The sequence below is a fragment of the Ceratotherium simum genome, chromosome 17 (genome assembly GCF_057802395.1).
Source record: "Ceratotherium simum simum isolate JZ-2026a chromosome 17, ASM5780239v1, whole genome shotgun sequence".
NCBI classification, from domain to species: domain Eukaryota; kingdom Metazoa; phylum Chordata; class Mammalia; order Perissodactyla; family Rhinocerotidae; genus Ceratotherium; species Ceratotherium simum.
In genome coordinates this window covers 18,851,638-18,879,617 of record NC_141916.1, presented here as the reverse complement: position 1 = coordinate 18,879,617, position 27,980 = coordinate 18,851,638, and the positions used below count along the sequence as shown (strand labels likewise).

At 40.4% G+C, this 27,980-nt stretch overlaps 1 protein-coding gene across 1 annotated transcript; it reads right to left on the bottom strand.

Moving 5' to 3' along the window:
- CERS5 (ceramide synthase 5) lies at positions 1-27,980 on the bottom strand. Its single transcript, XM_004429008.3, has 10 exons — positions 27,717-27,980; positions 10,391-10,496; positions 9,408-9,538; positions 8,644-8,701; positions 6,833-6,883; positions 6,038-6,130; positions 4,316-4,444; positions 4,102-4,208; positions 3,156-3,312; positions 1-862 (listed from the first exon to the last, which is right to left on the bottom strand). The coding sequence occupies exons 1-10, from the start codon at positions 27,911-27,913 to the stop codon at positions 713-715; spliced, it is 1,179 nt and encodes a 392-aa protein (XP_004429065.1). The 5' UTR covers positions 27,914-27,980; the 3' UTR covers positions 1-712.

Sequence of the window (27,980 nt, the reverse complement as noted above, 5' to 3'; positions counted from 1 at the left end):
GAGGGTTGAAGCACTTTTAATCACAGAATAGTAAACAACAGTATAAACCGTTAACAGCTCACCCAGTGGCCATTGTCCTCTAGCCCTAAGCTCACCCTCTCCCACCCCCAACTCCTTGCGTACCATTGAGTAAAGAGCAGGGTAGGAAGCGGATCTAGCTAGGGACCACAGCAATTCTGGCCATCCATCCATGCTTGTCTGTTTCTATACAACTTCACGTGAAATATTCCAGCTCCGAAGAAGAACAGTGCAGAACTTTGAGCTGAACTTGGCTGCTCTATTCAGATGGCCAGAGCCTCAGGAGCCATGGGCAACAAGGGAGGGGACAGTCCGGAGCCAGCATAATTCAAGATGTAGTCAAATCTGGAATTGAGGTGGGTTCAAAGGGGACCAGGCAAGGCCTAGTGGCCCCAGTCTAGATTTGTGCCCCAACCCAGGCAATGAAACTCATGCATATGCACAAATGCATATGCACACGAATACACACAAACACACACACACAGAGCAAATAACATTACTGAAAGAACCTGGAGGCTATTAAATACAAAATGGCAGAAATTTTTTAAAAAGTGAAAATATTTGCTTCTTTGATTCTCTTCAGTGCCCTGCAGACCCCAAAGTCACAGAAGTGTAGATGGGGAGAGGCCCAAGAGGAGTAGGCTGCCAGTGGCCCTACAAGTCCACGTGTGCTGAAGTCCCCATACCAACTGCCTTACTCTTCAGCCCAGTAGCTGCCTCCCATGTGACCATTCACCCGATTGGCACCATTGCTGGAGTTACTGCTGCAGGGGCTTTTTGTGCTGGTGGTCACATCTTCTTCCTCTGAGCTGCTCTCCACATCACTGCGATCATCCTTAGATACCTGGGTGGGATGGGGCCCAAGGTAGGAAAGGTGAGGACAGAACTTTTCTGGAATCATAAGACAGACTGAGCCCACAGAGCCCATCTTTGGGTACTATTCCCAATCTGGCCTACTTTCTGGTGGCACCTGACTCAAAATATTATCTGGACCATGGCTACTGTTGTGAATATCCTTTGTCTGCTTTCTTTCTCATCCTCTCTGATTCTGTTCTCTATGGAATAAGTTGCTTTGGTAGAGGGGTATATCTTTCAGGAGCAGCCTAAGAAAGCTGAAATCATTCACTGAGGTTAGATTTGAGGGAAACTCCAGACACCCTTTTCCCTCTTTCACCTCAAAAAATAGAAAAGGACACACAATACATATGGCTGTCATCACTGCTTCTATCTGCTGATGGTTGTGGCCACTGCAGTTCATACTGGTTATCTTAAGTTTTGCTTTATTGCCAAAGAAAGCTGATCCACAACTGGGCCTTTTTCAGTAGTTCTACTCTTCATGGGGTCAACTATCACTACCCCACAACACCATTTCTCCAGTAGCAAGATCACTTCTCTTATGCAACTTCGGCATCCCCAAGATACACATGGTGAAAAGAAAAGCAGATTGGCAGTCAGTGGGAAAAGAATCCCAGCCCTAATCATGCTACTACCTGTGAATCTTTACCTCTTAACCTCAGTTTTTTTGTTTTGTATTTTCAAATGAAAAGTTTGGATTAGAGCAGTGTCTCCCAATCTTAACTATCCTGCATATCAAGCAAAGTATTTCAAACTCTCTACCATGGACCCTAAAGTAAAGGAGAAAAATCCAGTGAGACCTATGTCAGACTTCTGATCTCCAGAACTGAAGGATAATAAATGTGTGTTTTTTTTAAAAAAAGTAAAGGCGAGAAGGGAGTGAAAAAGGAAACAAAACTACAATTGCTGTTGCCAAGGAGTGGGCCACTTGCTTTGGTTAACTGTAAGGTTCTATAGCTATTGACCTCTGAATCCAGATAACTAACTACCTGATCTTTAGGAAATTTCCACCAGAGGGCAGAGTGTGTCTAGATTTGAGGTAAAGGGAGGCTCAAAAAGGGGAAAAAGATAATAAAAAAGGAAAGGAAAAACAGAATAGTCTTGCCTCAATTTAGGAAAAAGAATCTGCCAACTTCAGCTCCAGTCAACAATGGCCCCACAAAGTCAGGAGAGAGAGCACATTCTGAGACAACACAGGGAACAGAAAGGAAAGCAGGAAGGAAGGGAAACACATTCAGACAGACATGCTTCACGGAATACTAGAAGCACAGTACACTTACATGCAAGAGATGAAACTGTCCAGCTCCCACCAGGCATAGAAAAAAGGAAGGAGGTGAGAAAAGAGTGGAGAGTACAGAGTCTGGGTCTAATCCTTCCTGGATAGGTTACCTGGTCAGGAAAGAAAAGCAGGGGAGAAAAGAGATGTCCAGTAGCTACAGCAAGATGCACAGGCACACTGAGCAAGTTCTGAAACCAACTGCAGCCATAAGGAACAGTGACACAGAGATCATATATGCCTGAGTAACATTCCATCCCTTTGTCCTAGAGTCAGTGTCCTCTCTAGTAGAACCCCTTCCCCTTGGGACTCTGTCTTACTGAGGGCTGAATCCCCAGCCCTTGGGCTAATCAAAGCCTGACTGTTTCAGAACTTGGAAAATTCAGTTATGAGTTTTATCATAAATGACACCTTTCTTTGTGCTTTTGGGCTCTTGGCATAAGATGGGCATTTGAAACCCTAAATACCCATCTCACTGAGGACCCTTGCCTCATACAACAGTCGGGTAAGGCTGGTACTTAGTCCCTTGCATAAACCATATCTTGAACATCACAGTGTGGTCATCTTGGGGTAGCTTGTGAACTACCACACCACTCCTAGGCAATCTAACATCTCTGCTTTTATACAGTTTATATCTTGGAGCTCTGCATATGATTTCCTTTGAAAAAAGGCTCCCACATTAAAAACAAAAATATGAAATCCATTGAAGTAGGTAGGTAAGGGGTAGGAAATGGTTGGGGGCATCTCCAAACTTAATCCTGTTCATTATTTAACAACAGATATTCCTAAGGGACAGGAAGAAGGCAGATCCTTCCTTTTGCATCTAAGCCATGTTTTAAAAGGCTAAACACTCAAACTTATAAAAAAGGTGAAAACTTTGGAGCCCTAGGCTTTCTGCTGGGTCTGCTTGTGTAGACGGGGCTCACTAGGCTAGACAGAGAGGTCTATTGAGTAATACGTATCTTCCCACCCAGCCCCAAAGAAAGAAGCCGTCTTTCACCCTCACCTTTCCTCGGATCAAGGCTTTGAAAGCAATGCGCACAATTAGGTAGGACCAGATGACGTGCAGAACCTGTAGGATCAGGAGAAGCCCATTGAAGAACCACCAGGAGGCATAGGGCCCGATCATCTCCCAACTCTCAAAGAGCGTCGTGTTCAGAACCCTAGAAGAGGGAGGCCAATGGTCAGATTCTAGAGTCAAAGCCAGGCAGACAGGGATGAAGCTGAGTTTCCTGGGAAGCAGAACCCTGTGTGTTTCCTCCCTCTATCTTCTATCAGTTGAAGTTCCAAGGATATTCATCCACAGTGAGAAAAGAATAAAGAAAAGGGGCCTACAGAGTTTTCTATCTTTAGGGACAGGTGAAGATACATAAATCTTAAGGACTGATGGAGTAAGTCATATTATTAATTGCTTCAAATATGCAGAATTTCACGAAATTGGGATGGCAACAGGATCATAATCCTAGGAATTACTCAGCTCCTTAGGCACATATAGGATAGTTGGTAGAAGATTCCCTCAGACTAAGAAGAATCTCCAACCCACAGAGTCATTCGCTTTGTGCTATAAAGTAGCGAGTGTAGAAGTGACAGTGTGTGTATGCTGGTTAGGGTGGGGAAGGAAGAGGGTACAGAGCAGGAAAATAAGCAAGAAGAGCCTGAGAATTTTGTAATCAGTGCAAAAGAAGGGAAAGGAATTACTCAGGCATAAAATGCAGACTGTTCCTGAGAATGAGTCAGGAAAGCCAGAGCCAAGTGAGTTGGATTCTCTGAGTCTGGATCACACCTCACTAGAAATATCGTGCATGGGAACTGAGGTCCTGTGAGAGTCCATAAAGGGTCAGGTTAGGCCAGGGAAAAAGCAAGCAATAGGGATCTTGGTGGTCTGTTCCCTAAATTGGCAAAAGATATCATTAGCTACCTACGTATCATAGCTCCACAGCCCTAACACTTACCAGAATGGATAGATTCCTAGACGAGTGGCCACAAAAACAGCACCGAAGATCACAAAAAGGGTGTCACAGAGGCGCTGATACTTGGCATAATTGGCCAGCTTGGCTGCCTGGAGAAAGGAAGATAAGAATTAAGTTGCGGAGATAGCCAGTTCTCACATAGGAAGAAGAGGAGAGAAAGAAAGGTATAATAAGGAAAGAGGGGTCAGGGTCTTACCTCCAGCAAGAAGTCTGAGGCATCATGTAGACACATGACCAGAGTTCCCACTCGAACCATGTTGTTGATGTAGGAGAAGGTGATGAGCCCAATGGTAGCCAAGTGATGCACGAACATAATCAGGAAGTCCTAGGACAGAATGGAAATAGAAGAGGCAGGTCAAGGCAAGGCCACAGAGATGCTATCCAACTCAATGCCCTGCACTGTTCTCTGAGGATCTTATGCCACCCCTTAGAGGTTTCATTCTGTTTTAGGGAGCTCCCTAGCATTTAATCCCAAACTCTCTACATTAGTGACTGACCCATAATCTACGTTAATATAGCTCAAAGCACAGAAAAGATCAATTTTCTTTGATAGTTGCAGAATATGTGGAGCATGAATGCTGAGCTGATACTTGGGAATAATTTCCCAGGTGGTAGTCAGACATATAAGCCTTAGATATCCCTGAGATTCTAAGAGTCTTCTACTTTGATGAAGGAAATTTCAACCAAAGGGACCTAACAGAAAGGAGAGGTTTGTGGAGGGGCAAAGCCAAACTGTTCCAAAAAGTTTCAGAGAAATGCTAAACAATCCATCTTACTGCAAATACTTCCTGCTTTGATTTAAAGCTGTAATTTCCTCCTGGGTTCAAATGCCAAGGTTAGACCTGGAGAAATCTCTGAATACCTGAGTTATCAGACACATCTAATAAATACTCAGCCCAGTGAAGGACAGAGAGTGGGAGAAGACAGGTGAATTTGGGTCAGAGAAACAAGAATGAAAAGTCTGTGCTCTCTCCCCACAGATACAATGGTATGTTCTAATTCTTGAGCTGGGAATAGGTTCAAAAGTACACATTCTAGTATGTTTTAAAACTTACAAATATATTACAAACCTTTTTATATGTGTCATGTGTTAAAATAAAATTTTATAAGGGGACCTGTGTCTCCTGACCACAGGAGAGGGAAAGGCATCTGAACTAAGTATCAAGCTTCTAGGTTACACAACAACTAATAACCCAGATTAGTTTCAATCCATTCCCATAAATGCTAACCCTGGTTTTCCTTACCAAAGATAACCATGAGATAGTAACAGATTAGGGATTAGGGTTAGAGCTGCTGGAACCATATTATGTCAGGTGGACAACAATAAAAGGTGAAGATTCTGTCCTTTCTGTCTGCTTATAAAAAACGTAAGTCATTTCCAACTTTGTCACTATGTGGGCAAGTCAACTCATTTCTCTGAATCTTTGTTTCCTAAAAAATAGCAAGAAAAGGGTAAACTAAATTATCTAAAACCCCTTCTAGTTGACATGCTTTGAGAATTGGGGTCACCAAGAAGGGAGAGCAGAGAGAGAACAAGGGTCCCTAATGCCAAACAAAGCCAGATCCAGCTTTTCTGGAATCAGGCCTTTTTCTGGATCAGGCCTTGCTATCCCTAAATTCTGATTAGTTTCCTGAGCTTTATACATGTAAGAACCTTGGAGAAAAATAAGGAAAACTGGATGCTTCTTAGCTGATTAACTGTTCTCATCCTGGCTGCTCTGAATGTCTCAAATATACCTCATCATTAGTCAGGTCTCATTTCTGAGAACATGACAAAGAGCTAATAGTCCCAGCAAACCTACTTTCTCCCTCTTTTGTGATCCTATCAGGGCAGAGAATCCCTCACAAATAGCAGTAATGTAGCTGCTAGAAAGGAGAACGCAATAAGTTAGGGAGTTGAAGGAACCAATGTCCTTACCTTTCTTTTAATGTCTGTAAACTGAGAAAACATAAGAGACCAATAGAAGGCCAATTCCATGATATAATAGTAATAAAGCCCACTTGTCAGAGACTGGAAGAAAAAAAGAGGTAGTTAGAGTACTAGCTAGTCAGAGATTCATTCCATTTCTACAATTTTCTTTGTCTTGGAGGACCAATATTAGACATCCTTCCTCCCTATTATCCCCCAAGATCTGCAATAGCTAACAGACTTTGGATTGGTGTGGAGACTTAAACCTCTTCCCTCTGCCCTTCCACATATATATCTTCAGCTCTCATCTTATAGAGATCAGATAAGGTTAAACATACTATAGCACAATCAAATCAGTGTGCCTAGAATTCTGGGCAGTTGATGCTCTTCAGGGGATTAATATACTGAGGCCTTCCCTTCTTCCTCTCTGTTAGCAGCTCCCTGACATTTTTCTAGTATAGATTAGAAGCAAGATGCTCTTGAGGGGATTCCAAGTTATCCTTGATTCAAAAGGGATGCCTGAACCAGAAAGCACCTCATTAAGTGCCAGGAAGCTGCTTTTCTTTCCAGCTCAATTAGGATGAATACAATGGGGAACGTGGAACAAAAAGATCACTATGTTTCACCACTGTGGGGGCCCCAGAAATAGATACCTTGAATATAGGACGCAAAGAGACTCAGCCCCTAATCCCTCAAGAATACCAAGGAAACATACCATTGGCCCTGCGACTGGCAATGCACTCTCCCCCACCCCACCTTACACACCCACACAAGGCCCCTGTCTTGAAAGGGTTCCAATCCTACCTGGTATGGATAGCTATGCCAGCACTGTCTGGTGTCCCAGAACCAAGGTGACTAAGAGAAAAAAGAAAGACAATCCAAGTCAGCCTTCAGGATTCTCTCCTGGCTTACCTATATAATCCCCTTCTCTCTAGGCTAGGCGCAAAAGAGAGATGGGAAGGAAAAAGGCACCACCCTTGACAGAATTTAGGGATCCTTAAAGAGTCAATAAATAGCTATATTTTTCTTCTAGAACAAAAAGTGTTATTACAAATAGAAAAACCATGCTTTGAGGTAAATAAGAGCAGGGAGAGTTCTAGGATAATTTTTGGAAACACTGTCACTTGGGATATAGGAAATAGGGAGGCAGGAAGGCAACAGTTCCATTTGATAACTGAGAGAGATCCCCATGCTGAAGAGTCAAAAATCAACAGCAATCATCTCTAATGCAGTTTCAATTATGTCCTTTAAGGAATTTGTCCATTTCATTTAAGTTGTTGAATTTATTACTATTAAATTGTTCATAATATTATCTTATTATCCTTTCAATGTCTACAAGGGATCTGTAGTGATAACCTCCTTTTCTTCCTGATATTGATAATTTGTTTTCTCTCTTTTTCTTTTAGGGATTTATCAATTTTAATTAAACCTTTCAAAGAACCAACTTCTGGCTTTATTAATTTTTCCTGTTGTTTGTCTAATGCCTATTTATTTCTGCTTACTTTTTATTATTTCTTTCCTTTAACTTACTTTGGGTTTACTTTGCTCTTCTTTTTCCAGATCTTAAAGTGGAAACTTAGCTCACTGATTTTAAAGCTTTCTTCTTTTCTGATATAAACATTTAAAGTTATAAATTTCCCTCTAAGGATATTTCAGCTGCATCCCACAAATTTTGCTATGTTGTATTTTCAGCATCATTTAATTCAAAATATTTTCTAATTTCTCTTGTGATTTCTTGTTTCATTATGGGTTATTTAGAAGAGCTGTTTAACTTCCAAATATTTGCTAGATATCCTATTATTATTGATTTCTAATTTAATTTCATTATGGTCAGAGAACACATTTTGTAAAATTTTAATATTTTAAAATTTACTGAGACATTTTGTGGTCTAGCATATGGTCTGTTTTAATTGATGTTCCATGTACACTTGAAAATTATATATATTCTTCAGCTGTTGGTATAGGGTTCTATAAATGTCAATCAATTAGGTCAAATTGATTGATTGTGTTATTCAAATCTTCTACATCATTAATTGACTAAATCACTAGACAAAAAAATCACTAATGAGAGAAGAGTATTAAAATCTCCAACTATGATTGTGTATTTGTCTATTCTCTTCCTTCAGTTCTGCTACGTTTTGCTTCATGTATTTTGAAGTCTCAATTATATCATTTAGAGGAAAATACAGTGGAAAAAAACATGAAATCAGTAATCAAAAAGCCTGAAATTCTTCTTTGATTCTGACAATTAACTGGAAAGTGGGAATAATACCTGTTTCTCCCACTTTAAAGGGTTACTGATTCCACTTCTGTATCTGTCTCGTCCTTGGAAGAACAGGATTTTTGTCAAGTGCTTTGCAAACCATCATGTACTATGCTGATTTAATTAACACTGATATTATCAGTATTATTTAGCGAAGAAACAGTAGAGTTATGAGGCTACTGAAGTCAGGCCCCAGCCAGAAGACAATCTATTTAGCATATAAACTTGGGCTATAGGCATCACAAAGAGAGAGGAAAAAAAGGGAAAAATAAACATCTAAAGGTATCTCTTATCTCTAGAGATGTCAGCATGATTAGAACTCAACAGAGGACCAGAGGAAGTTTAGACTCACCGACCAGAGAAATCTAATTCCGTAGCAGAATATACATAAATAAAAAGTGAATCTCCACCTGGGTGGGCAAAGAGTAGAGGTTAGATGAATATCCACTCAAAAGAAAGTCTTTGAGGCCAGGGAAGTCAAGATAGCAGATCTGGGGATAAGACAGTTTGGTGAGAAACAGGATAAGTTCCCAGAATAAAGACAAATACTGTTACCTAAAAAGCCAAAGACAGAGATACCTTCCAGCCTCTATTTAAAATAGATTTCCACAAGTGTCTACTGGTTTTAATCTTTTCTTCCATATCAGATTCCCTAATGGTAGTTCCTAATATTTTCTTTTTGCATGACAATGATCAATACAGTGCTCTGTTTCCAGAGAATAATTAGTAAGAACCCAGTAAAATGAGGTATAGTATGTCCAGAAAAGGGATGCTTCCCACCAAAATGTCAATTTAGAGCAAGCTGGTACTATCTCTATCAAGGTGTACAAGGGTGTACACATCTACCTACATAAGTGCAGTTACAGGAATTCACTCCCAATCTACTTGGGACAGGGGAGCAAAATGGAACTACATCTAGCTTAGCAGCAAGCATGTCCAAGAAACTAAGGGTGACCAGTCTTCCAGTTCTCTTCTTTCCCGCCTATAATAAACTGAGTTAGCCCTCCAAATCCATTGACTGCTGTCCTAATAAGAGAAGTGATTTCCAAAAAGAAAACTTCAGTGCAGTCATACCCCACTCTTCTCCTCACTCCCCACCTCCCTCTGCACACCTACATGCTTTCACAGAATTTAGTGAGCGTTGGGGGCTTGTCCTGATTCCTCCGATGGCGAAACCAGCACTGGATTTTTCGGACATCCCAGTCCAGTTGCTTTGACAGGCCCTCCAGCCTTTTCTCATCAGGATACTGTAGATGTATGACCAGAGTCAGAACATCCCTTTCTCTTCAAACCTTTTATTAAATCCTTTTGACTAGCTGAGTGGCAAAGAGGTGATAACTACAGCAGATTAAGGGATGTTTATCTTTCCACGTTTCATCCCAAAAGTCATTTTTAGTAAAAAGTCCCATTTCCAGGGCTGGCCCAGTGGCGCAAGTGGTTAAGTGCGCGCACTCCACTGTGCTGGCCCGGGGTTTGCTGGTTCGGATCCCGGGCGCACACCAACGCACTGCTTGGCAAGCCATGCTGTGGCGGCGTCCCATATAAAGTGGAGGAAGATGGGCATGGATGTTAGCCCAGGGCCAGTCTTCCTCAGCAAAAAAAGAGGAGGATTGGCAGATGTTAGCTCAGGGCCGATCTTCCTCACAAAAAGAAAACAAGTCCCATTTCACACATTACAGACCTTTGCCACTCACCTATACACATCCTTGTTTGGTCTTCTCCCTTCAGCCCAAGATGAGCAAAAAAAGACATTACAAACCCAAACTACATTCAGTACTGTGCCCATCTTAATTATGTAACTAGGTAATCACAGAAGCTGGAGCAGGGAAAAACACAATCAAGATATGATGTGTGTGGGGGAAGAGGGGTGGTGGTGGCTGCTAGACTTAAAACTCAATTGTATGACTTATTTAAGGGATCCTGGCCCAAAGGTATTCCCTGAGGGGATAAAGTTCTCCTTATAGCTGTATGGACTACCCAAATGTGAAAGATCACCCCATCCTATCCTTACTCTTGGAGATACTTGCTCTCTATCCTCCCCTGCTCTATGAGGGCAATCCCTCACATGAAATCTCCTCTCTGTTTCTTTGCCCACTTACCTTAGTAATAGATATGAACACTTTTTCAAGGATGGCATTGGGTTGGGTCTGATAAGGACCACTGTCCAGGATGCCAACATGGCGTGCACAGGGTTTGGCAATAAATCTGTAATAGAGAAAACCCAAAAGCCAATTCTAAATATGGTTTGCTAAGCATGAAGGAAAGATCCTGATTAGGGGACTGATGAGAGAGAAAAGGGGAAACACTTGGCCAGGAGGCAGGACTTTTTGATTTAGTCCTGAATTCTGCCATCGACTCACTTGAGAAGTGACCTGTTTAAGAAATATTGGAATATAAGCTCTCTTTCCATTTTTCCCTGGCTTCTCATATCACATCTTGAGCTGTAGAGTCAGAAAGACTTAGATCAAATCACTAGTCTACCATTTACTGCCTGTATGAACTTGGGCAATTTATTTAATCTCTGTAAGCCTCAGTTTTTTCATCTATAAGATGAACATAATATCAACATCTTTGCTACTCAATATAAGGGCCACAGATCAACAGCATTATTGGCTTTTTCTGGAAGCTTTTTAGAAATGCAGAATCTCAAACCCCATCCCAGACCTGCAAAATCAGAATGTGCATTAACAAGATCCCCAGGTGATTTATATGCCCACTAAAATGTTAGAAGCACTGGTCTACTTTACAACAATCTTACAAGTATTCAGTGAGATAATATATATGAAGACCCTGGCACAAGGGAGGTGCCTAATAAATGGTAGTTTTCCTTACAGCAAAAGATCAAGATCTTAATTGGAGGGAAAGGAGAACTGAGACTGAGCTCTTCCTAAATACAAATATCTTGGGTTGTGGTCATCTTTCTGCCTAATCAAAAGATTATGGAAATACTTAGAACATTCAGGAGTCCTGAAGATAGAAATCAGGAAACTAGGAAGGGTAAGAAAGAAATTATCTATTAGTAACTCAATTCTAGTCCCAGATCTACCACTAAATCATATATGCTTGGTCAAGTCACTTAACGCTTGGGTCTTGATTTCATCATCTAAAAGAAGCAGTTATATGAGATGATTTCTAAGATTTTTTCCCTATATCTAAGATTTCATGTTGTTATCATTGATTGTAATTAATTTCTAACTTTTAGATCTTTGAAAATTGAGGAACTAGTCCCTGGTTCTTCAACAAAGATCTCCCTCTTGTCCACAACCATAGATTTTTGTGAGAATCGGCTCTAGGAAGAGCTCTATGTAGTCACTTTCAGGATAAGTCAAAACCAGTTTCAACTCTCCTAACATCTTAGGGAGTCACAAGATGAAACTATGACTGTGGGAGCATAAGATGAAGTGCTCTTGACCTATTTTCTTGATCTGCATTTGGATCCAGAATTTATCTCTTAGGGAAGGACTGAGAATAAGAAACTTTGTTTATTATCTTCCTCTATGAAAACTTCTTTTACCCTTATCACCCAAGTTCCTGAGCCATGGGGAAACATTTATTCAGAGCACAAAGTTAGCCACATCTGTAACCCCTTCTCCTCTCTCTTTTACACAGGAGGTACAAAAGAGTTTCATTCAAAGGCCAATGCTAATAGATACTTTAATTTATATTTGCTGGTATATTATTCTGTGTACAAATATTTTACCCCCCACTCATGTTTAAACTCCTTGTAAACAGAGAATACACAGAGAATACCAGTTTTGTATTCACCAACGTTCTGTGCTCAGTAGTTGCTCAGTAACTGACAAGTGACAGTTCAAGCAAATCCCACCATTGTTCTATTAGAGCTCAGTTTGAAACCAGGATTGATCAGCATCCAGAAGAGTAATTAAGGCAATCATTCTTTGCTGTTGAGTTGGTGCCATATCAGAGACAAAGGCACTGAATCATCTCTCCCTGTCTCCTCTCATCTATATTACCTGTATGAAGAGGTATATCCAAAAACAAAAACAGCCTCTCCAATTCCTACTCTTACCCCTGATCCAGGACTCTTCCTCAATCCAGAAGCAGTCAGGTGATTAAAGGTCCTGGAGTTAGATTTTGCCCGCTAAGAGACTTTGTGGAAGTTACTCACCTATAGAATGGGGATAATAATATCTACTTCACAGGGTTATTTTAAAGATGAAATGACATGATGCATGCCTAGCCTGCACCTAACACTTAGTAAATATTCATTAAAAGGCAGCAATTATTATTTTTATTAGAAACAGATAGTTCAGTCTGAGTATCCCCAGATGGCACCTCCGGCAGAAGGCAAGAAGAGCAAGAAATCCTCTTTCATACAACAGGGATAGGTTTGTACTCTGCTCCCCTGGGTGAAGCGAAGATAATTTTTTTATTATCTGGACCTCAGAGCAGACTTAATATCCTAGAGTTATCATTAACTCACATCCTGCACTCATTAGTTCAGAGTTCAATGAAAGACATAAAGCTACTGGCATCCAGTCTGTTCTAGCTGTACAGACCCTAAGAAAATTTATTTGACAAATATTTATTGGGCACCTATTTTGTGCTATAACATGAAACATAAAACCAAAAATAAGGACTTATGGTTGAAAAAGAATTTTTCCTGTGATAAAAAATTAAACATAGATTCATTTATGTACTTAATGAATTACCTTAATGAAGAAGGTGAAATTATTTTAAACCAGAACTTTGAGAAAGTTCAGACTTAATCATGTATCTATTCCATATCATTCACCTGGCATTTAAAATAACTTAGGTATTTCGGTTGGTCAAACTCCAGACAAAGAGTCTAGCATTCATCCTTTCTGCTAGATCAGCATTTCTCAAAGCATGCCCTGGAAACTCCCAGGGGTGTGAGAGATCCTTTCAGGAGGCCTGCAAGGTCAAAACTATTCTCAAAATAATTCTATAACTTCGTAATAATTATTTTCTCTCTTATTCTCTCATGGGTGTGTGGTGGAATTTTCCACAAGTTACATGACATATCACAATAGACTGAATGCAGATCCTGACATGAGAATACAGCTGCCAGATATTAAAGAGACTTGCAAAAATGTAAAATAATGCTATTCTCACATTTTTTTTATTTTGGAAAAGTTATTTTTCATAAAATGTTAATTATATTACCAAGTAATCAATTTATTGTTATTTATAAATGAATTAATAAATACATTAACATTTTTCCATTTTAATTTCTAAAACAGTACATATTGATAGATATTATCCATATAAACAAAAACTCTTTGGGGTCCTTGATAATTTTTAAGAGTGTAAAGTCTTCCTGACATAGTTTGAAAACGGCTGTGCTGGATAACATTGAGAAATCAAACTTATTTTGTGATTTTCTATCCTCTCCAGGATAAATTTGTCGCTCAAGTATTAAAATAATTTGTAAGACCAGACTTTCCTTTGCCTGTAGGTCTGAATAAGTAGGCAGTGGTCTATAATGGTAAGCTATTCCCTTCCACATGCCAGTCCAGGAACATGAGTCTAGTGACCCAACCTGATTGTAATATTTCTGTCCTGCTTTGTAGAGATCATTTCATTCTGCCCTTTTCCTGCCCTCAGATACATAGCAGCAGCTGACCTAAGCCTGGGTTAATTAAAATGAATTACTGCTTTGCTTTTTCATACTAAAGACAGGAGCTATACTAACAATTCTATCTTCGTGATCCATTGCAACATCATTGACAGATATGAACTATATACAAAGAAATTTGAAAGTCTAGATCAAGCCTCAACTGGGGTATCATGGCAAGTAACATAAATGGGCTATACTTATGCTGGGATATTGCTCTTAGCTCTCAGGGTGGTCCATGAGATCTGGGGTAACCAGAAACCCTTAAGTCTGTATGTAGCCTTTGGCCTCATATACCCTACTGTGCAATGCAAATATTATTTTCGACATTTGCAGCAACATGACCTGGTTGGAAAGCACTGGCTTAGATCAATTTCTGGAAAAATATAAAGTAGTCAAAATTTTTATATAAAAAAGAAAACGATCAAAGAAGGTAAAATAAGGAATGGGATGAAGAAGGGAAAAATACAATAAAAAGGGAAAGGTGGTATACAGACTGAGGATGGTGTATTATTAGGTGAAGAATATTGAGTAACTAAATCACCTGAACCTGAATGCTCCCCACCGTGTACACACACACACACACACACACACACACACACACACAAGTAAAGAAGATAGCTGAGATGTTTAAATAAAGATTCTTAGGGCCAAATAAAGTCTGTGTAGAGAATTTAATCCTTAGGTACACAAGCAGCATTTGAAAATTCTCCCCCGAGACATATGTACCTCCAAGAGGCAAAGGCAGAGTCCCACAGGAAACAGATTCAGAAAGTCCTTTCCCTTTACAACTCAATTCTTAATAAACCAATCACATTAAAAATTTGAGTGGCTTCTGAGGGTGGAAAGAGAAGGAAAAAGTAAAAGAAAGGACATTCAGGGAGAGGGAACAGCAGAGAGATAAGAAACAAAGTATGCTTAGAGAACTGTGTAACGTACAAAGTGGGGGTGGGGGTAGCGGCACTGACAGGCGAAAAAACTCCACAGGTAGGTAGGGGCTAGATCACAGGTGCCTTTATGTTATGCTAAGCTTGAACTTTATCCTATAGTTGATGGAGAGTCATTGAAAGGCTGTAGGCCAGGGGCAGAGAAGAGATGAATGGATCTGTATATTAAACAAGGAGCATGATCATCAGCTACAGGCTCTTGTAAAAAATCCATGCTATAAGTGATAAAGCACTGAGCTAAGGCTATAGAAATGGAAAGGAACGGATGGATTCAAAAGATACCAAGGATGTAAAATTGATAGGATTTAGTGACTGATTAGATATGTAGGAGGCAAAAGAAAAGGAAGAGTCAAGTGTGCCTTCCATATTTCTGTCTTGGGAAACTAGGTTGATCATGGGGCCTCAAACAAGTAGAGAATAAGATAAGAAATGCAAATTTAGGAGTGACAGATGAGTTGTGCGTATGCTGAATTTGAAGTACCCATGGGACACTGAAATGGAACTGTCTAGTGGGCAAATAAACTTGGAAAAGGGGCTTAAGTAGGATACGGATACACATACACATACACACACACACACACACACACACACACATCTGAGAAAGAAAAAGACAGAAAAAGAGCGAGAGCATATAGGTGGTAGCTAAAACTGTGGGGGTGGATAAGAAAGCAATATAAACTGAAAAGAGAACCAAGGTCAGAATTCTGGGAAATATCCGCATAAAAGGTGAATTTAGGAGACAGGAAGGCTAGAGGTGGAGTCATATCAAATGAGGCAGAGATCAATAAGAGAAGGATTTTAGTCTCCACTGGACTTAGCAATTTGGAGATCTATGGTAACCTTAACCAAAGAAATTCCAGTAAAATGGAGACTCTAAAAGATAGTAGCGAATTAAAGCACTAGAAAGCTATAAGGAGGAGGATGAAAGAAGTGGAAATAGCAAAGACTCAAGAATCTTGGCCCAGGGCCGGCCCCGTGGTGTAGCAGTTAAGTGCGCGTGCCGCCGGGTTCGGATCTCAGGCGCGCACCGATGCACTACTTGTTAGGCCATGCTGTGGCAGCGTCCCATATAAAGTGGAGGAAGATGGGCACGGATGTTAGCCCAGGGCCAGTCTTCCTCAGCAAAAAAAGAGGAGGATTGGCATGGATGTTAGCTCAGGGCTGATCATCTTCACCAAAAAAAAGAAAAAGAATCTTGGCCGGGCCAGCCCCGTGGCGTAGTGGTTAAATTCATGCATTCCACTTCGGCTGCCCAGGGTTCGCTGGTTCGAATCCTGGGCACGGACCTACTCACTGCTCATCAAGCCATGCTGAGGCAGGGTCCCACAGAGAAGAGCTACAACTCTACAACTACAATACACAACTATGTACTGGGGCTTTGGGGAGAAAAAAGAAAAAAGTGGAATATTGGCAACAGATGTTAGCAAAGGGCCAATCTTCCACAAAAAAAAAGAAAGAAAGAAAGAAAGAATCTTGGCTAAGAAGAGAAGGGAATGCCTTCAACTTCCTGCATCAGAACCACTCTATCTAAAACTCATATCCTGGGCCAGCCCTGTGGCTTAGCGGTTAAGTGCGCGCACTCCGCTGCTGGCACCCGGACTCGGATCCCGGGCGCGCACCGGCGCACCGCTTTTCCGGCCATGCTGAGGCCACGTCCCACATACAGCAACTTGAAGGATGTGCAGCTATGACATACAACTATCTACTGGGGCTTTGGGGGGGGAAATAAATAAATAAATAAAATCTTTAAAAGTCATATCCTTGTGTTTTAGATCCATTCTCTTCCTCATCAGAAATTTCATTCTAGTGGGCCGGCCCCGTGGCTTAGCGGTTAAGTGTGCGCGCTCTGCTGCTGGTGGCCAGGGTTCAGATCCCGGGCACGCACAGACGCACGGCTTCTCCGGCCATGCTGAGGCCACATCCCACATGCAGCAACTAGAAGGATGTGCAGCAATGACATACAACTATCTACTGGGGCTTTGGGGGGAAAAATAAATAAATAAATCTTTAAAAAAAGAAAAGAAATTTCATTCTATTTATTCCTCCTTTTTTCTGTTTCTTCACTTCAGCCTCACTCTCTACTTGTTTCTTCTCATCAGACCTTAAACATGCTCAAGTTTTTCCCATCTTAAAACAACTCTCCTGAGAGATCAGAAATAAACCCACACATCTATGGACAGCTCATTTTCAATGAGGGAGCCAAGAACACACAATGGAGAAAGGAAAATTCTCTTCAACGAATGATGTGGGGAACACTGGACAGCCACATGCAAAAGAATGAAAGTAGACCATTATCTTATACCATACACAAAAATTAACTCGAAATGGATGAAAGACTTGAATGTAAGACCTGAAACCATAAAACTCCTAGAAGAAAACATAGGCAGTAGGCTCTTCAACACCAGTCTTAGCAGTATCTTTTTGAATACCATGTCACCAGGCAAGGGAAACAAAATAAATAAACAAATGGGACTACATCAAACTAAAAAGCTTCTGCATAGCAAAGGAAACCATCAACAAAACAAAAAGACAACCTACAAATTGGGGAAGATATTTGCATATCATATATCTGATAAGGGGTTAATATCAAAATATATAAAGAACTCATACAACTCAACAACAGAAAAACAAACAACCGGATCAAAAAATGGGCAGAGGGGGCCGGCCTGGTGGCATAGTGGTTAAGTTTGCGTGCTCTGCTTCAGTGGCCCGGGGTTTGCGGGTTCGGATTCTGGGTGCGGACCTATGCACTGCTTGTCAAGCTATGCTGTGGTGGCGTCCCATGTAAAGTAGAGGAAGATGGGCACGGATGTTAGCCCCGGGCCAGTTTTCCTCAGCAAAAAGAGGATTGACAACAGATATTAGCTCAGGGCTAATCTTCCTCACAGAAAATAAATAAATAAATAGGCAGAGGATATGAACAGACCTTTTTCCAAAGACGATATACAGATGGCCAACAGGGGCACATGAAAAGATGTTCAGTATCACTAATTATTAGGGAAATGCAAATCAAAACTACAATGAGATACCACGTCATACCGTCAGAATGGCTATAATTAACAAGACAAGAAATAACAAGTGTTGGAGAGGATGTGGAGAAAAGAGAACCCCTCATACATTGCTGGTAGGACTGTAAACTGGTGCAGGCCACTGTGGAAAATAGTATGCAGATTCCTCAAAAAATTAAGAATAGAACTACCCAGCTATTCCACTTCTGGGTATTTATCCAAAGAACATGAAATCACTAAGTCGAAAAGATATTTGCACCCCAACGTTCATTGCAGCATATTGCAGCATTAGTCACAATAGCCAACACTTGGAAACAACCTAAGCGCCCATCAAAGGATGAATGGATAAAGAAGATGTGGTATATATACACAATGGAATACTACTCAGCCATAAAAAAAAAAGATGAAATCTTGCCATTTGCAACAATATGGATGGACCTTGAGGGTATTATGCTAAGTGAAATAAGTCAGATGGAGAAAGTCAAATACTGTATAATTTCATTCATAAGTGGAAGATAAAAACAACAACCAACACATATAGAGATTAGATTGGTGATTACCAGAGAAAGGGGGAGGGGAGAGGGCGAAAGGAGTAAAAGGGCAGATGTGTAAGGTGACAGATGGTAATTAGTCTTTGGGTGGTGAACACGATATAGTCCACACAGAAATCAAAATATAATGATGTACACCTGAAATGTACATAATGTTATAAACCAATGTTACCACAATAAAAAAATAATAATAATAAATAATAATTTCAAAAACCAACTCTCCCTGTTCCTGGCATCCTCTGGCTCTCTCCCACCTCATAACTACAAGTTCTTGAAAAACTTCTCTCCTCGTGACTTCTCTTTTAACTCCTACTCATTCCTCAACCCTCCTCCCTCTCTCTGGCTTCTGTCTCTACACTCCACTGAAGCTGCTCTTGCCAAAATCGTCAATGATCTCCTCATTGTGAAATCAAATGGATGCTTTTCAGTCCTGTATCTTGCCTGACCACCCAGCACCATTTTACATTATCGACCATGCCCTCCTTCTCTTAGCTTCCAAACTGCCATACTTGTTCTAGTTTTCTCCCTCTCTCTCTCTGGCAGTAGAACTAGACTTCTTGGTATGCACTGTTAGTAGCGTCACCTTGGACAAGCTACCTAACTTTCTCTATGCTACAGTTTTCTCATCTGTAAAATAAAGATAACAAAAGTATCTAACTATCTCATAAAGTTACTATGAAGGTTCAATGTTTAGCACTTAGAACAGTGCCTGGGACAAAGTAAGTACTTATTAAATGCTAACTATTGATATTATCAAATACTGTATGGCTGCCATACCTCTTATCTCCTTTTGGGTTTCTTTTTCCTCTCCCTTTTCCTAAAACATGGTATTTCCTCAAGGTTCTATGCAGGTTCTTTTTTACTCTACACACTCACCCTGGGTGATCTCATTCAATTACAGCAGAGGGTCTCAAAGTATGATCTGTAGATCCCAAAGAGTCCCTGAGACACTCTCTGGGGGCCCATAAAGTCAACACTATTTTCATAATAATATTAAGACATCATTTGCCTTTGTTACTCTGTTGATATTTGCAACAATGGTGCAAAGCAATGGTGGGTAAAACTTATGCCACCTAATAAGCACAAATCAAGGCAGTGGCACCAAATTGTAGTAGAAGTTACTGTATTCTTCCTTGCTATGTCCTCTTAGTTTAAAAAAAAAAAAAAAAAAAAAGCCAGTTTCACTTAAGAATGTCCTTGATGAAACAATGCAAATGATTAATTTTATTAAATTTCAACCCTTGAGTACATTTTTAAAAAGTATTCTGTGATAAAATGGGAAATATACAGAAAGCACTTTTGCTGCATACCAAAGTATATGGTTGTCTCAAGGAAATGCCCTTGTTTGATTGTGAGTTGTGTGCTGAACTAAATCACTTTTTTCATAGAACACCATTTTTATCTGAAAGAATGACTGACAGGCGAAGTAAGGTTATTCAGATCTGGGTATTTAGGAAACATTTTCTTGAAAATGAATGAAATAAGCCTGTGACTTAAAAAAACAAACACTGTTGCCAATGATAAAATTCAAGCTTTCAAGTGAAAATTAGAATTTTAGAGAATTTATATCTGCCTTTGAGCTTGACAACTTCCCAATACTTCAAGACTTTTCTGATGAGATTAACTAATGTGAATTTTAATATTGCATAATAAAACGTATTGACAATTTACAGATCTGTATAACTCAATGAGCCAGTATTTTTCAAATGACCCATAAATGATATCCATTCAAAGTGCAAGAATACCAGTGGATTTTAACAAGAGAGAATGAAAAACTCATTGATAAAGTTTCAGATTCCACAATACAACCAACCTTTAAGAAACTACTACTTGTTGAGTTTCAAAGAAAAAATACTTCTCCTTTCCAATGACATAATCTGTGTGAGGCTGGCTTTTATTTATATACTTCAAGCAAAACAACATATCACAAGAGAATGAATGCAGAAGCCAGCGAGGAGAATCTGGCTGTATTCTATTAAGCCAGACATTAACGAGATACACAAAAATGTAAAATCAATGCTGTTCTTCTCACTAAATATTTTTTATTTTGGAAAATAATTATTTTTCAAAAACATGTTATTTATGTTAACATATATTAGGTTTTTAATGAACTAACAACTACATTTCTTAAATTTCTCAATTTTAACTTTAAATACAGAAAAATTGGTAGGTATATGTAACCCACATAAACAAAAGCTCCTTGGGATCCTCAATAATTTTTAAGAGTGAAAAAGAATGCTGAGAACAAAAAGTTTAACAATTACTAAATTATACTAATACTATTCATTTATGTGCTGGTGACTCCCAACCATACATTATTTTGTCTATTCTCTATACATATACATCCATATCAGTGTATTTTTCTGAGTAAATTCTTAGGAGGATGGGGTTTGCTATGTACAAGCAAATGTGTTGTACACATATGTATACACATATGTGTATACAAGGTACTGCACTTTCCAAGGACACCTATATCACCAAATCCAACCTTCTTGCATGGTCTGTGCTTAAGTAATCTTTGCAGTTTCTTTTGAGGACTATTTTTTTAAATTGGCAAATTTGCTCTTAAAGCAGCAACAGACTAAAAAGAAAAGGACCTCTATGACACATACTATCCTAAACCACGACAAGGCACACACTGTGGATTTATACCAGACTATCCTTCACTCCTTCTCCAACTTGCAGCAAAGCTATTTTCACTTAGTCCTTATAGGATTATAGGACTAAGTGAAAATACCTCTACATCAAATACCTCTGCAATTTGATGAACCTACTAGGTACTGTGATGAGAAAGAAGGATCAGCATCCTGCTTACATTTTAACATTATAAGGGAAATAAGTCTGGAGATAATAAAAATTACTTAGAGTTTGTGAGTATGTTAAAATGCTTCAGACAGACACAAACTAATTTAAGACTAAGTTGTAGTTTTATTGTATAGTAGCTAGTGAATATTTTCCTTGCTGTAGAGCAGCAGTTCTCGACGTGTGGTTGGAGAACAGGTGGGAGTCCCTGAGACTCTCATTGTTTAAGGATTCCTCCCTTTTCCAACTACTACATACATATATTTCTTTCATTAAACATTTTATCTTTTTTCAATGGATGAATGATTATACAACTCAAAACATTTGCTTAAAGTAGAAACACACAAATGCACATGTGCCAAATAAGAGGTGGATTAGAGAAAAAGGTTAACAAAAAACTCTTCCTCAAGAAATTTTTACCATCCTTCATAGTCCAAGCAACAAGTGTTTGTTAGTGAGACATCAATGCTATATTTTAGACAACTGTTGAAAGGAACTGAATCCACCTCTTCCAGACTCCCATAACTTAACCTTGTGCATACATTTATTACATTGTATTTTAACCACTGATTTTCTTGCTCTCTTCCTGAGGATAGACACTATGACTTATTCACCTTTTTATCTTTGGCACGTAGAGTTTGGTATCTAGCATACACTAAGCTCTCAATAAATAATTGTTATAGAATGAACAGATGAACAAATGAATAAAAATTTAATTCTCAACTAAAAGGTGAAGTATTTCAAGGAAATGTGCCACCTATCCTCCTGGGTCATCAGATAATCTACCAGCTCCATGTAGGAGAAGGTCATTGACTTCTGGAGAAGCAGTAGAAATTCAAGTTAACCACTTTCAGTCTATAACTGGAGATTTCCCCAAGAAGAATTAAACAGAACCACACTAATCTGACTTAGTTTCAGACCCTCTGTGCCTATAATGGAGACTTCTTACAAATGCTGACACAACCCAAAAGCTAAAGACTACAAGAAATACCCTTTTTAAGAAACTCCATAATTTTGAGAAGCGATATGACAGCACGATTATTCTCAACGCCTTATCAGGGCTGTGCAGCACCCCATGGACATTGAACTACTTGACAAACTTGTTTGTTTACAGAACATTAACTACTAGACTGAGAAGATATATGCAGAAAAGCAAAACTACAGAGCAATGCTTGGCTAGAAGACACTGTTAATCGAAGATTACTCAAAACAGACTATAACTAGTAATTTAAATCATTCAGGGAATTATTTACATTTTAAAAATCCCATTTTTACTACAATTTATTTTAGAAAGATCTGTTGTTTAAAGCATGGTCCAATATACTTAGGACCGATCCCTTTCTGGTCCTAAAAAGCTGAATCAAATGTGAATTTACCTTCAAATTCTCTTCTTGGTTATTAATATTTGTTTGAATCACTATCATCAGCACTGCTCAAAAGAAAGAGAATGTGAGCCATATGTAATTTTAAAATTTCTAATAGCCACATTAAAAAAGAAACAGGTGAAATTAATTTTGATAATATACTTTGTTTAACCTGACATATCTAAAATACCATCATGTCAAAACATAATCAATGTTAAAAATTGATATATATTACATTCTTTTTTTTCCCTGCACCAAGTCCTCAAAAACTGGTGTGTATTTTACACTTAGAACACACCTCAATTCTGACCAGTCACATTTGAAATCCCCAAAAGCTAGTAGCTACTGGTACCAGCTAGTGGCTACTGTCCTGGACAGCACAGTTCTAGATAATTCGGAGACGATTCTTCTTCATATCTGGGAAAACTGCCTTCGTAGCTAGGAAAACACTTGAGATTTTTTTTTTTAGTTATAAGTGATTATGGTTAACTCCTTTTGCAGTAACACTTTAATTAACTTTCCCAGACATAAAGCAGGAGTGGCTTCAAGCAAAAAAAGCCCAAAACTCAGTGAATTCTCTAGAAGGCAGCTTTTATCTGCCCAAAAATACCTCTGGAGAGGAAGCCAAAATAGGTATATTTCCCCCTTCCCACTCTATAAGGAGGGTACAGATTTCACTTGCTGCCTCCTCTTCATTCATTTCTTCTTTACCCATCTAGGAGATCCTAGTTTTCTGAATCAGGAAGTGGCTAAAGCAAAAATATCTGACATGTTTCTTTTCAGTGAGGAAAATATTGTCTCCAGGGATAAGCCAGGAACCTAACCTCAGGCATGACAGTATTCAGAGTTGTCTGCAGAGCATCAACACCCACTGTGCAGAAGGGCTGGGGAAAGTTTTCCCAGAGAGAGGAGCGACACATAAGGCTTCTGACCATCTGGAGCTTATTAAGAGGTAGATTCTTAGTTAAGGGCAAGGCCATGTGACCATCTTTTTCAATCTCGCTCTGCTGGATCTGCAAACTTGATTTCATTCTGTGATTTACAATTCAACAATGCTCAACAGAATACCTTTAGCGATGCAGTGAAATGGGTAGTCTCCCTTACAGCCTAGTCAGCAGCTATGCCCATTCTTCCCAAAGCCTCTCTCCCGTCAGGAGGACCTACTAATACTGGGTCACAATGCTGTGACATGACATGGATCTGGGAGGACAGCAGCAGGTCTCTCATGAAGAGGAAAGAAGTTCTTCCTCCGCTTAGACAGCGGAAGTGGGGGAGCACAGGAAAAAAAGGCAAAATGCAGCAGAGGTAGCAAGGCTTACAAGAGGAGATGAAATGAGTGGTTAAGAAATGTGCACCAAAAAAATGAGTCACTACTCTTGTTGTCAGTTACATGACAAGCCAGCAAGTGAGTCTGTTCAGTCCCCAGTGAGAGAGAAGGGTATTGAGAAGGCTCTTTAGACATCCCAATAAGGTTGCCTTGGAAGTGACAAGAGAGAAGAGGGGATTGGAATAATGAATGAGCAGCAGAGACAGATCTAATCTAGCTCCTGTGTAATTCACAAAATAATCTTCTTCTGGCAACATAAAGCTTGTATTGCAATACTATATTCAAAAAAATGAGCCTATATAGCTCTGACAGTGTCAATATTAAGTCTCAAGCTCCTACTCAATCCCAAGGAACAAGTGCTCAAGGGACTAGATATTAAATTTCAAACAATTTTAAGATCCAATTTAAGTAAGACATAGCAGACCTAGCTTGGACCACTCTTTCTCTCAAATCTCAATCATCAACATAATATTAAAAGAAGTTTCAAAAAACAGGTGGAAGAGGGGCCGGCCCCGTGGCCTAGTGGTTAAGTTTGGCACGTTCTGCTTCGGCGGTCTGGGTTTGGTTCCCAGGCGCGGACCTACACCACTCGTTGGTGGCCATGCTGTGGCGGTGACCCACAGACAAAACAGAGGAAGACTGGCACAGATGTTAGCTCAGGGTGAATCTTCCTCAGCAAAAAAACAAAACAAAAACAGGTGGAAGAGTTTCTTCTCTCTCTTTTGATAGGGTACAGGGTACTCTGCACAGGTACAGGTAGCATGAATTTATGTACGGGGGGCGGGGGGCAGGAGAAAGAGAGAGAGAAGCTGTAGAAAGATGCACATGTAAATATAGTATAGTGAAATTTAACAGAAACAAAAGAATTATAGATTTGTCTCTATCAAGCCAAAGATCTATTTCAGGTTGAAGATCTAGATTCTGATTACTCCTCTGAGCATCTGAGTAGATGAGGAAGAACCCCTCTCAAACATTCGATAAGTATTTATTGACCACAGGCTACACCTGAAGCATTTTGCAAGGTCCAGGCCTCTACAATGCAACCAGTCAGCAGCGGCCCACAGAAGAAAGCCTCTGTTCTTTGGTAGGAAATAATCTCCCACCTGCAGTTCTTTAGCAAAATAGTTAGCTAAATACTTTTTTTATGGTCAGGTGGCTTTTCAAATCATCCCTATCACGTGAGGCTGCAGTTTTCGAGGGCATGTGGGAACTTAAAAAATAAATGCTCAGTGTAGCTGATAAGAAGGAAGAGAAAGTAAGACCAAATTGTAAACTCTCTATATGCTCTTTGGGAGATCCTTAAAACAATACAAACAGAGATAATTCATCAAGGGGCATAGTGTAAGACCTTAAAATATGCAGAACAATTTGAAACAAAAAAAAGGACTATTCAAGTCAAACACATTATATTAAATAACCAAAAATAATATGAGCATGGATTTGTTCTCCAAAACCTAGAATACTGGGAATAGGAGGTTAAGTCTTAACCCTTGAAAGGGGGTTAAGGAAAGATGGCCACATCACACAGTGGAAAGAGCGTGAGGCTGGGGAAAATGATATGGATCTTGGTTCTGCCTTCTTCCCCAGGTGAGTATGCAACCTCTGAAAAGCTGCAGGATGTTTCTAAGCCTTAGTTTACTGTCTGTAAAAGGAGGTTAGGGTTGTAGCTCTTACAGTCCATGATTACTACATGAATTGCTTCTAGAAAATAAGTAGGTGGGATCTGAGAAATGAGAAAATGTAGGAAAGATGACTAACTATGTATATTTCTGATATGTCTTTTACTATACTCTAAGAGTGGCTTCTATTACCTTTATGCAAGACTAGCACAGTAAGAGAGCAACTGGTAATCCAGCAGTCAATTCTATAGCTAACTAAGGTATCAGGTCTTAAAGAGAAACAAAATAGCAAGACTGCTTCTAGGGTTAAACAATCCTAAAATCAAACATGAGATGAAGAAGGTACCTGTCCTTACTAGCCAAGAAATATACTAGAATGCTTTCAGCTCAGTGTTCCCATCCACCCCCACTCCCCCCGACACTGGAGCACCATAGAAACATTCAGATAGAATTCCCACAGGTAAAGGATCTTTTCCAGTGGCTCTGCCAGGGGATATGTAAGTCTTCAGCCATCTGGGAGAACTCTGGAAATCTGAAGATATATGTAAGTTTATATAAAATGAGTGTTTATAAGCAAAGGGCTATTTCCTCTTACCACTAATGTGGAGAAATTTCCATATTGGTATATATTTATATGATAAGCAGAGAATATTTTCCTAGGACAATGAACTTTTTTTTCTGTCCTGAATTGTGTATTTTCCTTTTTAGTCATTACATTGTCTTTCTCTTTTTTCAGCCCTCACATACAGATGGTAAGGTGGAAAGTACCTGGATCTAGGTTACCCCTAAGAGAGACAAGTGGTTTGTGCCTCCACCCCCCGGAATACTTAATACAATGACTACACTTAAAAACTGCACCACTAAGTTCCAAAGGACCCAGAAAAGGCATTTAGATCTTCAGGTTTCATTTGCTTCAGTTAAAAGCATCTTTATTTTTGCACTTGAACATCTGGCAGAGCACTTTGATGACAATATACAAACACTAAGGATAAATGGATGAATGACAAGCTAGCTACATACAACAAATATTTTTGAAAGATTGTGTCAGAAATAGTAGGTAAATCAAAGAAGTAATCCAAAACTGACAATCCTAATTTTTCAGAGAGTAACATATTATTTTATCTGCAATATACTCCCATCCTAGAAGGGGCATTCCTGCTCTATATAAAGGCCAAATGAACAGAAGATATCAAAGCACCATCCTCATTACCTGAGAACTATGCGGAAAGAAGTCTTTCCCTGAAGTCTGAGTAGACTTGATCAAAATCACCCACAGGTGTAAGTCCACGTTATAAAATCACCACATCAAGTCCTCACTGGATATCTTTATCTCGGACAGCATATACAACCACCCACTCAAAGAAAGGTGAAATCACTTTTACCAACAACACATGGTCCCACAAAGTATGCTGTGTTCCACTAAACTCACTTAGATGCTGGCCCAATACAGCTGTCCTCTAATAAGCCTTGTGGCTCTCCATCCCTTCAGGATGACCATTCCTCCTTCCCTCTCAGGCCTCCAAGGCTTGTTCTGCAACTCATCTGACAACTTTTCCATACTTTGGAAGCCTCAGGCTCCACCACACCCTACCCCAACCGGATTTCTACTCTCCTACGGGCTCTGGCAGAATTTTATTGACATACATATACATACACAAACAAACCTCCGTGAGCCCACAAACCAAGCTTAGGGCCTAACTAATCTTGTTCCCCTCAACCCTCAGAAACTACAGAGCCCTCGCAAACCTTAGATTCCCATGAACCCGGAATTAGAACATCTTGGAACGTCTGGGTCTTGCGTGGACCCTTCAGCTTCCATGGCCCCAACTAGCCCTGGTTCCAGTGGCCCTTTCTTGTTCCTTTCATCGGGTCTTGGCCGCAGCTCACACTCAACCCGCTTCCTCGTCTGTAGACTCCATGGAGGTTGGGAGGAGGCCTCTGAGACCCCCCAAGCGACCTCCGGGATCTAAAGTTGAATGGGCCCAGCGTCCCCCTCGACTCTGTCTTTCACTTGCCCACTCCCTGTGTTCACCTAGGCTCCACGACCACCGCGGCCACCCTCCGAGCATCCGCGCTGCGGCCCGGGCTCCCCCAGCCCCTGCTTCCGGGCGTTCCCAGCAGGTCTGCTTCCGGTGCTCGGCCTCCCCCCACGAGGCGCCCCCCGCCCGCGCCCCCGGGCCTCCGCGCCGCTCGCTCGGGGGCTCTCACCGCTCGAAGAGCCGCCTCACGAAGAATATGCCCGCCGCCAGCGGGAACACCGAGAGGATGTGCCGGGCCCGCGGGTAGCCGGAGCCGTCGGCCGGGCCCTCGAGATCAGCCCAGCTCACGTTCTGGGGCAGCCAGAAGCGTTCGCTCCACAGCCAACCCCACAGCAGGCCCAGGGCTCCCGCCACCGCTGTCGCCATCTTACGCCCGCCCTGCGGCCACTGCCGCCACAGCCTCAGCTGCCGCCACAGCCAACGGAACCCGCGG

Coding starts and splice junctions, on each gene's coding strand:
- CERS5 (XM_004429008.3), bottom strand. CDS start 27,913: ATGGCGACAGCGGTGGCGGGAGCCCTGGGCCTGCTGTGGGGTTGGCTG. Junction 9,539..10,390: donor TGTTCATATCTATTACTAAG/GTAAGTGGGCAA, acceptor ATACATCTACAG/TATCCTGATGAGAAAAGGCT. Junction 6,131..6,832: donor GGCATAGCTATCCATACCAG/GTAGGATTGGAA, acceptor TTTTTCTTCCAG/TCTCTGACAAGTGGGCTTTA.